The sequence below is a fragment of the Vespula vulgaris genome, chromosome 3 (genome assembly GCF_905475345.1).
Source record: "Vespula vulgaris chromosome 3, iyVesVulg1.1, whole genome shotgun sequence".
In the NCBI taxonomy this organism is placed as follows: Eukaryota; Metazoa; Arthropoda; class Insecta; order Hymenoptera; family Vespidae; genus Vespula; species Vespula vulgaris.
In genome coordinates this window covers 12,662,668-12,679,386 of record NC_066588.1, presented here as the reverse complement: position 1 = coordinate 12,679,386, position 16,719 = coordinate 12,662,668, and the positions used below count along the sequence as shown (strand labels likewise).

At 37.8% G+C, this 16,719-nt stretch overlaps 4 protein-coding genes across 6 annotated transcripts; 2 read left to right on the top strand and 2 right to left on the bottom strand.

The window, feature by feature from the left end:
• Positions 1–46: 46 nt before the first annotated feature.
• LOC127062657 (transcription termination factor 3, mitochondrial) lies at positions 47–1,620 on the top strand. 2 transcript variants are annotated; one of them, XM_050991271.1, is made up of 3 exons: positions 47–435; positions 529–1,191; positions 1,293–1,620. In XM_050991271.1, exons 1-3 carry the CDS (start codon positions 246–248, stop codon positions 1,568–1,570), a joined length of 1,131 nt encoding a protein of 376 aa, XP_050847228.1. In that variant the 5' UTR covers positions 47–245; the 3' UTR covers positions 1,571–1,620. The 2 variants fall into 2 exon arrangements, with proteins under 2 accessions (XP_050847228.1, XP_050847226.1); XM_050991269.1 differs by having other exon boundaries at positions 48–1,191.
• A 5-nt stretch (positions 1,621–1,625) lies between these two features.
• Positions 1,626–6,175, bottom strand: LOC127062658 (endoplasmic reticulum-Golgi intermediate compartment protein 3). 2 transcript variants are annotated; one of them, XM_050991273.1, is made up of 9 exons: positions 6,028–6,175; positions 5,486–5,739; positions 4,957–5,115; positions 4,758–4,874; positions 4,083–4,123; positions 3,893–3,963; positions 3,603–3,826; positions 3,361–3,489; positions 1,626–2,381 (listed from the first exon to the last, which is right to left on the bottom strand). In XM_050991273.1, the coding sequence occupies exons 3-9, from the start codon at positions 5,090–5,092 to the stop codon at positions 2,044–2,046; spliced, it is 1,056 nt and encodes a 351-aa protein (XP_050847230.1). In that variant the 5' UTR covers positions 5,093–5,115; positions 5,486–5,739; positions 6,028–6,175; the 3' UTR covers positions 1,626–2,043. The 2 variants fall into 2 exon arrangements, with proteins under 2 accessions (XP_050847230.1, XP_050847229.1); XM_050991272.1 differs by having other exon boundaries at positions 5,506–5,739.
• On the top strand, positions 2,547–3,372 carry LOC127062661 (reactive oxygen species modulator 1). Its single transcript, XM_050991280.1, has 3 exons — positions 2,547–2,708; positions 2,939–3,072; positions 3,145–3,372. The coding sequence occupies exons 2-3, from the start codon at positions 2,945–2,947 to the stop codon at positions 3,251–3,253; spliced, it is 237 nt and encodes a 78-aa protein (XP_050847237.1). The 5' UTR covers positions 2,547–2,708; positions 2,939–2,944; the 3' UTR covers positions 3,254–3,372.
• Positions 6,176–6,525: 350 nt separating the features above from the next.
• On the bottom strand, positions 6,526–16,423 carry LOC127062654 (breast cancer anti-estrogen resistance protein 3 homolog). Its single transcript, XM_050991258.1, has 6 exons — positions 16,206–16,423; positions 13,335–13,554; positions 10,144–10,294; positions 9,459–9,698; positions 7,584–9,081; positions 6,526–7,488 (listed from the first exon to the last, which is right to left on the bottom strand). Exons 1-6 carry the CDS (start codon positions 16,246–16,248, stop codon positions 7,157–7,159), a joined length of 2,484 nt encoding a protein of 827 aa, XP_050847215.1. The 5' UTR covers positions 16,249–16,423; the 3' UTR covers positions 6,526–7,156.
• Between the last annotated feature and the right edge of the window lie 296 nt (positions 16,424–16,719).

Below are 16,719 nucleotides of genomic sequence, written 5' to 3'. Positions count from 1 at the left end.
GACGATGAAACGATATCTAGTAGTAAATATTGACAAGTTGAAGGGGCTTACAACGTCGATAATACAGAAACGCGTGTCGTAGTCGTAATGTCCATTAAAGCTCGTTGAACGTGTTTTTGTTTAATTATCGTTTTACGGGATAATATTACGTGTAAATAGTGTCGTTATTAAAACACATAAAATTAATGTATAAAATGCATATTTAAATTTTGTTTTTTCATTTACAATTATAAAGCGCAATAAAAATGTGGTGTATACGGTGTTATGCCTGCATTCGTAATGCAAAACAAATTTACGATACAAGTACTACTGCTTTACGCTTTTTATCGCAAAGTATTAACATTCCGGACTATGATAAAAAAGCAGAAAATGTAAATAATACTACTAGTCCCAATACATGTTCCGTAATGATTAAATCTCAACTTGAAGAAAGAGGTTATAATGGAAAAACTTATAACTTAACCAATGAAATTACACCTGTGCAGAATCTACAAGAAATACAATCAAACAATTCTAACTTAATTCCAGAAATAAAAATTGATACGGAAGATTTAAATATTTCTGATAAAAATATCAAGTTACCTTCAGCTTTGGATACGTGTACCGAAGATATTTCCTATATCGGACAATATCAACTTCCTAGTTATAATATAGCAAAATATGCAAATACTTCAGAAACTATCCAAAAGTTAATGAGCCTTGGTCTGAAATTGTATAAACATGAAACCGACGTAGATCTGATGCAATTTTTGTTATCTAAAGACTTCAAAAAGGATCTATTTCCATATATAAGGTTTTTAAATGATTGCGGCGTACCTAGCGACTACCTTGGCGAATTTCTTAGCATAAATCCGTATATCTTTAAACAAGATATGGACGATCTATATACAAGAATAAGATATTTGAGATTTCACCAATTTAATATAGAAATGATCAAAGTCGTTCTTTGTAAAAATCCTAGATGGCTAAATTATTCCACGAGGAGTATAGATACTAAGCTAGGATATTTTCAGGATAATTTTCATCTGAGCGGAGAAGAAGTGAGACAATTAACGGTAAAAAATTCCAAATTAATAACATATAAGATGAAACATATAATGGAAAATACATTTGCTATAAAAGAGGAAATGGGTTTTAATAAGATTGAAACCAAAATGTTACTGCTAAGTCAACCTAGGTTATGGATGAAATGTAAGAATTTTGTTTAATATCAACTTTTGAATGAACTAATAAAATCTATTCTGTTAGTTATTTTATAACTGAAAATAGTAAATTATCTTTTATATTTTCAGGTAGAAAAAATATAACGGATACATTTGACTATGTGCATAATGAGATGAAATTATCTCATCAATTTATTTTGTCTCAAGCATACGTTTTGTTATGCAGAAAACGCAGACTGGAGCAGAGGCATACGTTTTTGGTACAGTTGGGTAGAGCACAGTATGATCCAACTAAACCATTGTATGTTTCACTCATCTCTCTGATCGGTGGCACAGATAATGACTTTTGTCAAAATGTAGCAAAAACATCTAATGATACTTATGAATTATACCTAAAATCTATCTAGTAAGTGTCTTATAACTAATTGTAAATAAAAAAAAGTATTTTTATCGATAAGCGCCTTGTGCTTTCTTGACATTTTGGTTTTATTACGTTTTCGTATTTCTTTTATCTGATTTTTTTCTTGATATTTACAAACTTGTACACACAAATATTTTACATCGCAATTGGTCTGGACGATTATCATTGATGTTGATTAAACAGTCCAAAAACGTGTAATAAAATGCTACGATACATAGATTGTAACTATTGATCAGCTTTGCTGTATACAAATTTCACTTTATCTGTGAGATTCGTCTGTTATATGGTTATAACGTACAGATTCGATATCGTTGTTTTTTTGCAAATGCATTATATATATATATATATATGAATCGTCTTTGTGCGAATAAAAAATCGAAAAATTCCAATGGAAAGATGCGCGCACTCCGAAATGTCGTCCGTGTAACAGTTCTTTCCCACATTGTTCTATTTTACAATCTAATTGTATTTTCCTAGTTCAATTTTTTTCTGTATCGCTCGTACTGAATGATACAAAAGCGAATCTATCAATCCTGCTACCGTGAAAACTCCGCCAATAATCGCACAAGTGTTTGTCGCAAAATGCCCAAAAGATTTTGCTTTTTCCGTATATTTTACCATCAAAGGACTTAATTCGTAACTGAAAAATATTCCAGGCATGCCTGATTCGCCGGTGAACAGAGATACCTGCTTGGAATGCCGCGTTACAGAAAATTGATTTGTTAAAAGAGTTGAACCATCCGCACGCACGTAGGTAGTTGGTACAATTTTTATGTAATGGTAAAACATCATTGCTCCTGAAAGCAAAAAAGAGTAAATATATATATATATACATATATATGAAAATATATTTCAATTATCATAGATTGAACTAGATTAAACAATAGATGGATAGTCTGTTGATATGTTGTTCTCATTCAAATAACCCGCCACGTGAATATCGATACACAGCGACGTCGATCGAGACGGAAGTAACAGAAACATGTCGTTTTCATTTTATCGTAAAACTAATATGGCGCCTCAGATATCGTAATACAAGTTGAGTCCGGTTCTTTAAACGCTTTTAAACCAAAAAAAAAAAGAGAGAAATACGCTTTACTAAGTAATTAGTACGAGATTACACGGTATGTACGTTAGCGATTTATGAGCTAAATATTAATAAATCGTGAAAATTTGTTTTTCTCATGTAGAAGTAAAAATTTATTATATATTTGTGGTTAATTGATTTTTATAAAAAATGAATTGTTTGAAAGCAATGAAATAAAAAGAGGCAAAAATCATTAACAAAATTACTAATAAAAAAATGTTAATAATAGAGGTTAACATGCGTCGATGTAACGTTTAATATTCATAGATCGCCATGCCGGTTATACCAGGTACGCAACAGCAGAAAGTTTCTTGCTGGGATAGGATTACGATGGGTTTCACTATGGGTTTCTGTGTAGGTATGACATCTGGTGCAATTCTAACAGGATTTGCAGCATTCAGGTACATAAGAAATACGATTTACTAAAAAAGAAGTTCTTTAAATTATATGTTAATCGATCTTTGTACGTTTAGATATGGATTAAGAGGAAGAGAATTAATAGGTCATCTTGGTAAAAGCATGGTTCAGGGTGGTGGTACATTTGGCGTATTTATGGCTATTGGAATGGGCATAAGATGCTAGTATTTCAAATACTATATAAACAAAGCACCTTTAAGTTACATAAGATTATAATACAAAGACATATTGTTGATTTCTTAATAAAATACTTTTAAGGAATAAAAGCATACCTTCCCTTGCAATTACAAGAGTGTCATCCATTGGATTTGTTTTTCCTGGTATATTTAGTCCAAAACTTAAATGACGGATTTTGTGGGTCATGTTGAATTGAGACGAAGAATAGGGTTGCACATCATGTACTGTAATAAATATAATTTTTTATTTGTAATAATGTAATCCAATGACTCGAATTGTTATAAAATTAAATTTATAACATTACTTCTATTCGAATTAAAAAACCATATTGACGTACCATGTACATGATTAACGGAGAAACTATCACCTGGTGCAATATGAAAACTTCCACCCACTCTATTCACCTCCATATAACCATAAATTTGACAACCTTGTGTAAAAGCATGTTTCATCTTTTCTACTGATTTATCATTCTGACATTGTTTTATTGTAGATGGGACAGGAAGAGCCCATTGCCTAAGCCTATAAGCCTCTTTCACATCTTCGCACGTATTACAACATCTACAAATATTATACGTGAAAGTTCTCTTTCATAAAAAAACTAGCCAATTTTACAAGGCAACTTACTTTATACCTAATGCTTCATTAGCCGCTCCATAGCAGTCTCCACACGTTTCAGTTGTAATATTTGTTATTGTCTATAGAAAAATATATAAATTATCGATTTTTTTTAATGCAAAATAGTTGAATATTCACGTTTTACGATGTAAAAACTGAATATCGCTAATATAGATAAATAGAAAAATTATTCAATTACCTTCTCTGTAGTTTTACTGAGAGCCTTTGTGTCTGTAATATCTATGGTACAATATAATAATTATTATCTAGCGATACTCGTTAAATACGATATTAATTGAATATAACATAAATGTGAAATTATTTGACATTAACATGTTGAATGCTATAATATTATTGACTTTTTTAATCGTTTACTTATCTGCAAGAATATCTTATTAAAAATACACAGACAGCTAACAAAACTTCCTATCGTAAATTGCGGGTTGCTCTTATATTGTCTACTTTTACGTATCTTCACTTAGTAATATGTTACATTAATTGTTTTTTTTAAGATAATGCGATTTCTGCGATATCTGATTAGTGCATCATATCATTAGCAAAGTGAAGTGAAACGACCTATGATATATGGCTTTACATATAGAATAGAACTGCACTTACGTTTTCATTGTTTATCCTGAATATCCTTCAGAATTAATATAATTCTTCATAGTTATATTTTATTATATGTATATTCAGTGCATTAACAAAATTATGATTTATTTGTTTTTAATCAATGTATAATATATGACTAAGAAAATTGTTCTTGTTCGAGTAGGAAATAATTAAAATAGTTTTAGATAATAATAATGGGATCTTTATCATATAAAAGTGATGCGACATTAAAAATTTTGACGTAAATCATTTGTACACATACTTGCTTTTTGTGGATCTTCTATAGGTTTTCCATTTAAATCCAAACGTCGCTTAAATATATTATGTTCTATTTGCAGATGTTGTTCACCAGTTGTGTCCATAGCATCGATTGATAAAACTAGAAGTTTTATTAGTATCATCCTTAGATATAAAAAGTTACCAATAATGGATAAGTGAAATACTTAATATGTTATACTCACGATCGCATGATATTGCAGGAACTATTATATCCAAATTAATTCTTAATTTTGACCCTCTTGACGTATCAACGAATAATTCTTCGCTTAAAGTAGGTGTAAGATAATAGTTTACTTCGGATAAAAACAATATTCCCATGATAATAGTACTAATGACAGTCACTGAAAAAAATGTAAATGTTATTGCTCAATTATTAACTCTGATGTTCATTTAATAATAATCAGATGTAAGCAATATATATTAGTCTTTCAGAAACATAATATTTTTTGATTATGAAATATTACGTATAAAAAAGTAACTATCATCATATTGAAGAAATATAAAAAATATGGGTTTGATGAAGAATATCATTCTTTGTATATAAACACAAAATTTTTAAGGTTAATTAAACATTCAATATTCTTTTAGTTCGCAATAATAAAGAAAAGGAAATCTGTTAAAAATTCAGATAAAGAAATATTCTATAATTAAGTAATATAGGACGAAATGATATTAAAATCTGGAGTAATTTGATAAACGTCATATTCTAACCTATAATACAATCATATTACCGATAGCACCGCTGAATGTTCTAATGAGAATATCGGCCTCTTCGCGCACCTTCGGATGCACGTCCAATTGTCGTAAAATTTGCATCCTCGAAAGTATAAAATTTCAAGGATATTAGAAATAATACGAGCCACCTTGCACCGGGTATATTGTCGGCGTGTTAACGCAATTGACACATAACAAGACTATTTAAACGAGAACGAGCCAATATAAGCGCCATCTTGCGTTGTTTCATGCTGAAATGTCGGTAAACGAAATTGGACGAAATTGCAATATATTTTAATAGTCATAAAGTTAAATGCATCGATTAATTTAACAATACTTTTGTTGTTTATAATTAAATGATACATTTCTAAATCAAAAATAATTTGCTTCGATCGGATACGAATAGAAAATTCTAATATTTTATTTGTTCATTGTAAATAAAATTCAAATCTTTGGTAAAACTGTTATTAATATATCGAATATATCTAACGCATAACCTAGCGGACGGATCACGAGATATCTCGCGTTTCGCATTATACCTTTAGGAGCCCTTGACAAGATATCTCGCATTTCTCACGTACGAAAAAAATAGCTGGCTATTGGTTAGTAATAAAATAACTGTCGTCCGGTTCGGAATGTATCACGTAATGTGTAATGTGTATGTCTACGTACTGCATACTGTTCGCCTTGATAGTAATAATGGCGCTCAAGTCGGCCGTCAAACATGGTAGAACGATATGCGTGGACAGTACGACGTGTTTCTCTCTCTCTCTCTCTCTCTCTCTCTATGGAAGATGATAATAATGCTTCGTTACATTATTAAGTGCAGAAGTTATGGATAAAGTATATATAAATTGTTAATTAGACTAAAATACCATTAAAGATGTGTGAATCGGTGCTTGTAAAGGAGATAAAAATTACTTAATTACTTGTGTAATACGATGGAGCTCAAATGAATAATTTAAATCATAAAGGAGTATAGTAAATAACGTAACGTTATTTAAACGCATTGAGAAATTAGGTTCGTCCATTATCGATTTTCTCGAATGATTTTTTTTTACTTGCGTATATTAAGTATGAACAAACATGAACAACATTTACAACGTAATATTGGCCAAACATACAATCAATTAAAATTAAGTACGTTGTTGTACGAATGGCAGTCGCATTTCTCGTCTACTTTTTTAAATTTCATTTATAGTGCCGTTTCGTATTGTCACGGATGGGGTTGTATATAATTGCAGGAAATCGGCTTTTTGACCTTTAAGATCTCTATGGCGTTACTCTATGGCGGTAATATAACTATAACTTTTCGATTACATTCGTAATGATAAGTACACGGGGAGCCACACTAAGGGAGAGAACATTTTGATTTTTTAACTGGCATATTAAAACGAGACTACGGCAACTCGATCGACTCGTATAGTTCGATTTTATCTCACGAAATACGTTTCGCCGTCCGTTTGTGAGTGCCTACGTCGTTAGCAATCGATTATTTCGAAACATTTGTCGCAACAATTTTATTGAACATAATCGTCGCTTGATTGCTTATATGCTTGCATCGCATTTCGACGTCCTTGATTTTTTTCCGACGATAACTTTAAGTTTTCTAAAAAGATCCTACAGACTTCGAAATACAAGAGCTTCGGTATAACTCATCTATATTATCTACGCCGACACTTCGCTGGCAGAGCACTTGTCGAACATTGCGTCCAGGACCTGACTGAACTTGAGATGCCTTTCCTCGGGTGCCACCGTGGCACCCCGACTACCCCATAAAAACTTTATATGAAACTCCGTTCGAAACGCATCGGACAGCAATTCGTCACTTCTACAACCTTCCAAAGCGATCTCGGCGTTTCGTCGAAACAATGGCAAGCTTTCGGCGAGTTTACGCGCCGCTTCGAGATGAGACCAAACTATGGAAAGACCGCAATCCGGCGCAGAGTTTTCCCAAGGCGAGAGTATCGCTGCTGCCAGTCCAGAAGGTGCTACGGTTCCTACGGTAACGCAAAAATTTCATTACGCGAAAACTGCATTCGGTAGAAAAGTGTCAAATACGATGTCAATGAAAGAAGAAAGTAAATCATTGTACCGAGAACGTCCTCCGGACCACGTTCCTCGAGCAAAGCGATTGGTAGGAGATGAGGTAACGTCGTGTTGGGTGCTTGAGGATTCGTGCATTCATTCATGGCGCGAAGAGTGGGCCTTAGCTTAGCCTCGAAGCTAAACGCTTCTTCCGTATGCTTCTGCCTGAGAAGATGCCACGTATTGGCCAATCTCTGTATTTGCGGCAGGCATAAGCCAAGCATTACACCGCAGAAACCATAAAGATTTCCTAAAGCCGTTTTGGTGTCTATCGCAACCTTTATCCATTTACTGATCGTCGCCGCTCTCTCGATTGCCGTAGCACCGGCTAGAACGGTCACCGCGACTAGAAGCTTCAAACATTCGGATCTTTCGATCAGATCCATCCTAGCTTGTCTGCCGTGAGGCAGCGTCGCTAATTCGATTCCACTTAATCCACTACGATTGCCAGAACCAGGCTGAAGAGCGACTTCGAGATCGATCCTGGTGAGATGCGACGCTAAGACCCTGGGTGCCGAATCGTGCAACATTCCCGAAACGCCTCTTAGCGCGGTCGGATCGAGAGGTCGATGTTCTCCAGCTGGTAATAGAAGAGTCGAGAAACCTTCGATGTCGAGCACTGTCGTGACCTCCAACGAAGGAGCAGCGACCACGAGCTGTTCCTCGGCGCTCAGCTCGTACTCGTTGCCGTTATTACCGTTTGTACCGTCGTTACTGGTATTGTAATGACTTCGTATGACCACACCTTTGATGGGTGCGGACGACGACGGTTGACTGGTACCGCCCGAGTTATTGGTCTCGAACTCGCTGTCCCCCGATCCGTTGCCACTGTCGCTTCCGGAAGCTTGATAACCTTGGTGATGATGATGGCGATGATGATGATGTTGCTGATGGTTCCCGACGTATGGCACTCGCGGTGGTTTCGGCGGAGCGGAGCCTGCTATGGTATTTTGATGATTCAAAGGTTGATGTAACTGTTGTTGGTGCAGCTGTTGTTGCTGTTGCTGCTGTTGCTGCAGCTGTTGTTGCTGTTGTTGAAGCGCTGGGTCCGAGATCACTCTGATAATCTTTTGACGACCCAATGACAGCGAACACGAAGGTGGTTGACTCTGTATCGGTGGTATTCTTGGTAGCGTACTCGACTGTATCGGAGCATTCGTTTGCTGATTTCCAGTCTCTCTGTTGGCTCCATGCTGATCGGGTACGTGATGTTGCGCCGTTAAGGAATGGCTACGTTGCTGCTTCCTTGGCAATCGCGGCGGTGAACCGGTCGACAAAGACGACGAGGATGGACTCGAACCATGTTGATTCACGGCAGGTCCACCGCTTACACAGGTCAGTGGCACCGATCTTGGCTTCGGAGTTATGATTCGGGCACCGCTCGCTTGGCTTATCGGCCTACCACTACCAACGTAAAAGGTTATCAGATCGGCGACCGTGTCGAAGGCTTCGTCCTCGAACTGGTATTGTGCTCTCTCGTAGACCGTTTCCGGCTGAATTACGACCTATAAAAGGGAAACCCTGTTTAATACGAAATTTACTTTGGTATCGCGCATGCCTGCTAGAAGACCAATTCTCATTGCTATTCTATCGACGATCTTATCCGTTCCTCTTTTGGGCTATCTTACGAGCGTATCCATTTTCAAAGTTACGAGCGGTTTCTACATTTTTTGGCCTTTTGCGGTTTTTCCCTTTTCGTTATCTTTCGGGTTCTTCGCAGAACCAGTTCTTCGCAGAGCGTTTGCATATGCATCTTAAGGAACTCCTCTACTAAAAGTTATTTTCACGACACGATTTAACGATCGATTAATGACGGTACAAAGAATTCGTCAATTCGCAGAGATTGATCTTAACGAATCCTCACTTGGTGTCGTCAGCTTACTCTGTTTATGACGAAATGAAGCGGCTGTCCCTTCCATCGTACGGTTAGAACATAGTTCCCTGGTTGAGAGGCACAATCCCTGACGAGGAAGTCACCGTCGTTGGGTACTTCTGCTTCAGCACCTTTCCTACCACCTCGGAGCGTGCAGCCATGATACCAAGCGTGCGAGCGTAAATCACGTGGATCTAAAAGCCGCAATTCTCTTTCTAACAGTTTCCGCGTCGATTCTTCCGGTTGCTCCTGTAACAACGTCGACGTGATCAACGTGACTTCTGTCATCTTCGCTCGAAAGAACGATTGATATCAAAGTTTATAGACTTTACGCGTCATCTTCGAAAATTTCGCAGCGAGTATCGAAGAATCGGAGTATCTATACTAGTATCGAGCAATCGAATTTTATACACGCGGAACGTTACATCGGAAAGCACGTAAAAACATTGCAAGTTGAAGTCTCTTCGACGTAAGACAATTGTATCAATTAATGGAGAAGTGCTGCGAGTCTACCGAACCGGCGCAGATTGGCTTAACGAGAGCAGCCTTGAGCGCTTGATTTGCGATATCAAACTCGTCTTCGACAATACTCTCGCGCGAGAAAGACGTTTCCTCGGAAAACTATATTCTCGAGAAGCAGAATGTTCGATCGGTCAATTCGCTCTTGTCTTTTGTGAATAATTTTCAGACTTACCATTGGTGGATTTAAATTATTGTTGCTCTCGGGTCCTTTCGAGAGAGATACCTCTCGATGTAGAAGACATGCGTCGCGATCCTCCCTTCTATCGCTCTCCTCCTCCCCCTCTTCTCCTTCCTCCTCCTCTTCTTCGACTTCCTCCACCGATCTGACAGAAGGATTAATTTTCACTAAGCGTGCCACTCACATCGTGCACCTGAACGCACGTCCCGTTTTTCTAAAATCGAACTTAACGAGCTGATTCGATTAAGCAAGGAACAAAATTTCTATTCTTTTTAACTCGTTCTGCCGTTAAGTGATATTTCGATTCGTCGAAAGGAAAGAATCGACGGATAGGGTTCGGCCACACGGCTCTCCGGCCGAGCGCGCGCACCCCACTGAACTATGTCCGTCGACCCTACAATATAGACAGTGCCGTATTTTTGGAGGGAATCAAAGGGGCTCTTCTCGCCGTATTAATAGAACCTGCGAAAAGCTATAAAACGCTCGCAATGCCGTATCGCGAATTTTCCTCTTGTACCAAACGTTTCTGATTTTCCCCTTCGTTCTTCGCTGAACGAAATTAATAAATAATCCCACGCGAAGTATCGATTTTTCGAATAATTAAGAAGATTTTTCACTATTTTCTACATTTCTCCTCCTTTTGTACGAGATATTCAATTATTTCCAACATTATTTTTTTATTTCACTTAGAAATAGAATAATATTCTTTTTGACGGCATTGCGAAGTTGATGATCGAAACGACGAGTTCGATAATTTGTTTAATCGATATCGAAATTGAACGAATTTTTGTTATAACGTGGTCTTATAAGGAAATCTCTACGTCCCTGTGATGAGCCTACAGCAGGTTTCCTTCTCTCTTCCTCTCTCTCTCTCTCTCTCTCCCTCCCTTCTTACGCCTGCGTTTTCTCATCTCCCGAATCGCTTTAAACGTCAAGAAGTCCGTCGACGCGGTGACAGATACTCGCAGAGTCGTACGCTTCATCAGCTTTGATTGAAATCGAATCTTTTTTTAAGACACTGCCGGATCAAAATCGAGCTTCGTTTCTCTCTCTCTCTCTCTCTCCCCCTCTCGTCTCTTTCTCTCTCGACAGTCTCATTTCAATATGGGGTTTATCGATCTTCGTGAAAATAGGGGAAAGTGCATACGGGGAGTTCGATAGTGCTCCTACGCGCCTGCGCCAAAGGCGCTCAATAGAGCGTATATTTTCTCGAGTGCACGCAGATGCAATCAATCTTTTGCATGCTCTTTACTTTTCCGTACTCTTCGTCAAACGAATAACGTCGAAACGAAAAGCGAGTTTTTTAAGCTTTAATAGATCGATATTATAACTGACATTTTTTCATATCGAATTTTTCTAATAACACTATAATTTATGAATTTCGATCGATATAGTTATTTTTTATTAAGAACGATTTATGCAAGAATTTGTTTTTCATTAATAGTTGAAATATCGAGATGGTCGAAAGTAAAATGTAAAAGAAACATATCCATAAATTAGACATATGATTCATTTTCGAAAAATTGTGTTGTTTAAAGGAGATCTTTAGACCAAAAGTAACATCTTTTTCTCGTTCCGCGACGACCATGTTTTTCGCTAATATCTTTTTTTCGATCGAAACGTTCCGCGAAATGCCGCAAAAAAGTGAGACGCATCGAACGAATCTACCTGGGACGAGGTTTTCGTTGAAATTCAGATGGTCGACATATGGTTACACCGCGTATCTTCGCCGATAGTGTCTCTCATCGTAGACTTTTGCCAAGAAATTTAATGAACCAGCTTTTACTACATTTTCACGTGTATACGATCGATCCTTGAACAAACTCTATCAATCTACTTGACCTAGTTTTAAACGAATTAAGATATCTCTTCAATATTTAATCGATGCAAGTTTAGAATTACGATAATGATAATTTTAATTAATTATTCTACTTAAATTCTTTGCGAAACTTTTTATATTCGTTCGTTTTCGAGCGAATAAAAGAAGAATCGAAGTTTAATATCGATCGATCTCTTTATCACAACCTTTCGAGTAATTTTATTAAAAAAAATTAACTCGTGAACTCGCACTTGGTCGATAAGGATGCTGCACCATGCATCGAAATACCGAGATATAGATTATTGACAGAGATAAAGATAACGTTACGCGTAAGCATCGCTCCTCCTCCTTTCTTTCGTTATCTTTTAGTTATCTCCTCGTCTCCGACTTCTGACGCTCTATTACGTCCAATGAGATCACGCGTAGCCGATGCAATGTGCGAGAACGAAACCACGCTTATCTGCAGATGCGCAAACGTATTTGAGATAAACTCGGATATGCGATACGATGGAATGAGAAATATGAGATAAGTTGAACCAATGGGATAGGATGAAAGAACGTAAGAGCCGATTAAACGCGAAACCGTCTGAAATTTTTACGAAAAGCGCGTAAAAAAGTTCGATTAATATATTTACATTTTTTACCTTTTCAGATTATTTATTAAATTTTGACGTACCGATCGATCGAAGTTTATCCTTCGGAAGAAAGCAAATCGCTGTTTTTGCTTAGAAAAAAAAAGAAATAATCGAAATGTAAATTGTCGAGATCTTTGGAGTAGCATACTGCACGAGTCATCGCTTACTTTATCGTGAAATTATATCATCGAATTTCTCGCACTATGCGTGCGTGTGCGATCAGAACCAAGGACGAGCAGTACGAAGCCTCGAAAGATTTCTCGCTCGCGGATGATCCTATTCGCGGTTTCCCTGATCTTACGTTATGGACTTCCCGCGTTTGTTGCGCGCCGTATACGAGTCGGCACGTCATTTTGAAGGCAAAGATCGAGGAAAACCGGTTCGAGACCAGCCGGCTCCATTATGTGCCCGTGTACTGGTATTCCCGTATACCCTCAAAGAGGCTAATTCATAAATTATAAGTCAAGACACTCGACTTTGGTGGAAATTTCAGACGTTGAGAGAGAGAGAGAGAGAGAGAAAGAACAAACAGCAAGAGTTTCCATCTCGATTTATTATTCACGTCGATCGATATTTTTCACGTTCTTTATTTACCGCATGTAGGTTCTAGAATATTTCTACTACCGTGAAATATGGATATAACTTCCTTAAAAGAAAAATCATTCGTGCATCTCCTTGTTAATTCGTTATATCGATTTAAGGGGATTCGATAAATTAGTATTCTTTAGTACCTTTGATTAGCCCTAATGAAATTCTCTGGCGACGGTGGAGTCACGATCAAGCACGGTTCCTTTTGAATAATCACTTCCGGCTGTAGATGAATCGTATGTCTTTGCCGTCGAAGATCCTTGCAAGAGGTCGAAGAAGAAAATCCTCTCTTCCGGCGCCGTCCGCTGGCACCTAAATTTTGCAGGGTGCCCATCGACGGAAATCGAAAACTCCATGCTATGCCTTAGAAATACGTAAAAACGCTGCTATAGAAAAAGATGATATATTTTTTTCCTTTCGTTCATATCGTTCACGGTGTTTCGATCATAGCGACGTTTTAATAAACTTTTAGTTAATTCTTCAAAAGATTGCTATAAATTTACTGTTCGAAGGATACGAAAGGACGGTCTTTGGAAAATAGTAGCAAAAATTCGAAATCGTTCTTGCGTTGACAAGGCGTGCTTTTTTTGCATCTGCATTGTGCAGTAGAAGAACGCAAATAGATGCGATAAGTTGATGTCTATCTCTTGTTTGTTCACGGCGCCTCTGTTATTTGTACTGTCGTAACAATAACGTCCACTGTCGCGAAAACAAGCCAGCCCGTTTCGGGCGGCACGATCGTTCAAACAGGCGCTTTACCGTTGCGCTCGAACACGCTCGAAAGCACGTTTGGATTTTTTCCAGAATCACGAGCTGCTACCTGCGCTCTTGCAGATACATTCAGTTCATTTCTCTCCATAGGCCGTTTCTTTTCTTTAAGAGTTTCTCAAATACGAGAATTTCAACCTCGACTACAAATCATAAACAATTATAGATATTGGAATATCGGAACGTTTTAAAATTAGACTTGATGTATCCTGCGTGCGTGATCATTGAAAATGCGTAAAATGATATTAAGTTCATCGGTTTTCGAAGCAACTTATTTTCTTTTTTCACGCCTATTTATACTTATCGATTATTATCTGTACGCTTATCTATTCGTCCATCGACCCAACAGTTTCCTAAAACAATTCGATCGCGTAACCCGCGGACGATTATAGTTGAAAGCGATTGAAATGTAATAATTGAGGTTGGTATCGTATAATCGTGTGTTAGTATCGACAACGATCTGTCAGTCGTCGGTCTGTCGGTCTGTCGGTCGATCGGTCGGTCGGTTGACGTAACTGAGCACGGCTGGTTTGAAAAAGCGAAGTAATCGGAATGCAGGTGTGCTGAGCTCGCCGTTGCCGTCGCCGTTGGCTTGCTCTCACTCTCCGCTTGCTAACATAATACCTGGCAACGGTGATAAGGTCGCCGTTTACCGAGATAACTATGCAATGTACGAAGAGACGTTATCAACTAAAAAAAAAAGCACACAAGCGCGGTTGCCCCGAGCTATAGAATTGTCTGAAATTGTCTGCCTCGTATGAAATTTCACATGCGAAATTATATTCTTGACACGTTGAAAGATAATGTTGGAGTTTCTAAAAGCCAAACGACTACGTTATTAGCTAAATCGATGGAAGAGTTGAAATTTGTCAGATTTTTATAAATGCGCCCAACAAAGACCATCTTCGCGAATCGTAAACGCGTTGAAATTTTTCAAGTTCTTTCGTAATCATTCGCATCGGCAACGATTTAATTTCGAACGTTTTGAAAAAGAGCGATTATTTATACGATCAGATATTTAAGCGTGAAATGATGCGCGTTATTGACGCCGTACGTACTTCGTAGCGTACCTCGATCAAATTTGATTTCCTTCGACTTGGACGAATTTGAGGTATAAGGAGAATTTCCAAGATTTATCCATTCGATCCATCGGATTCGCTATAAATACTTAATAAATATCTCTCGTTGATGTACTTTGTCGGATTGCCGTAACCTTGACGCACGATTCTTTCTTAAAGATACAGACGATTAAACGAATGGATAAACGATCATCCTTCAAATCGCATGGAGGAAAAAAAATGCAAGAAAAATTATACCGGGAGTACGCGTAATACTTGACGAATACGTCATTGAGACCACATCGATGTTGCTGGCAACGTAACAAGACAGTATGTATATACGTTGCGGACACATTACAGATGCTGTCGTAACTCGCAGGAAATATGACCTTTTGCTCGGCCGTTCAGTAGACACCAAACTATCAAAGATTTGTTGGACTCTTAAATCGTGATCATACGTGCGTACGTACGATGAAATCGTCTACGATACGTATATTCGCCGTGTATTCGTAAAAGATTCGATATTTACGTTACGTACGAACGTTTAAGTTTTAAGCGATCGTTTATATTCTGTTGCGTTATCGCTAATCAGCAAAATTACAAGTCGCCTTACAGCTTTCTTGATCGAGCTGGTTAGCGCGCAGAATTCATTCGATAAATTTCACGTTACTCCGTAATATTTCCGAACTTCGATTCTTGGACATTTTCACAACAGAATCACGGCCAACCGCAAATAATCGCATCGATCTCCCGTATCTTCTCTTCTCGCTTATCTGTCAAATAACCTTTCAAAGGACATCGAATTACAGCAAGATGAATCATTTTAAGACGTTTCGATAATATCGAATAGATCATAAAAATCAAGTGGCGCCATGAGAATCTCATCTGGATCTCGAAGAAACGTCTTGATATATCCTCGAAACGATTTGTGAATCGCTCATTAAAGTTTCGAAACTAAAGAAGAAAAGTCGTTCTCTCGACGAAAGGAAACAGCTTGTGCGTCACGTGTGATCGACATAGTAAATCTGGAAGCTTAGAAAAGCACTTGTAAACAACGATTCTTTTACGAAACTATGCGTCGAGCAACAAAGATTTATTAAAAGGGAGACTCGTGTTTCTTTAGAAACTATATAATATGATAAAGAATATGTGAAAAGAAAGAAAGAAAGAAAGAGAGGAAAAACTGACTTTGAGTTCTACGCGACTTCAACTTGCTGGCGTTTTTTCCCATTATTTTCCGTGTCGTAGCATGCCAGCGAAGGTACCAATCGTGTGCCGATGATTTCCTGCTTCTCGCGAGTGGTAACGTGGAGCACACAAATGTAGAAGAAGAAGAAGAAGATCACGAGTATGTACTGCCACGGCACCGACGTAGCATCGTACAGCACGGTGTGACGACCGTAGCATAATGCGATACCGAGCTAACTGGGCTCGAACACAGAGAGCGAACGAAGAAGAAGGGACGGTACGGAAACCGATGGACACACAAGTGGCAGTAGTAGGTAGTCGAGTAGAAGGAGGAAGAGAACGTGCGTGTGTGTGTCTGAATGAAAGAGAAAGAGAGAAAGAGATCGACGGACGGACAGACCGACAGAGAGACAGAAAGAGATAGAGATGGTTCTACGGTGGGAAACAGAAACCGCTGTGCAAAGAGACGAAGAGTGGTGGTACTAAAAAAAAGAGAGAGAGAGAGAGATATCGT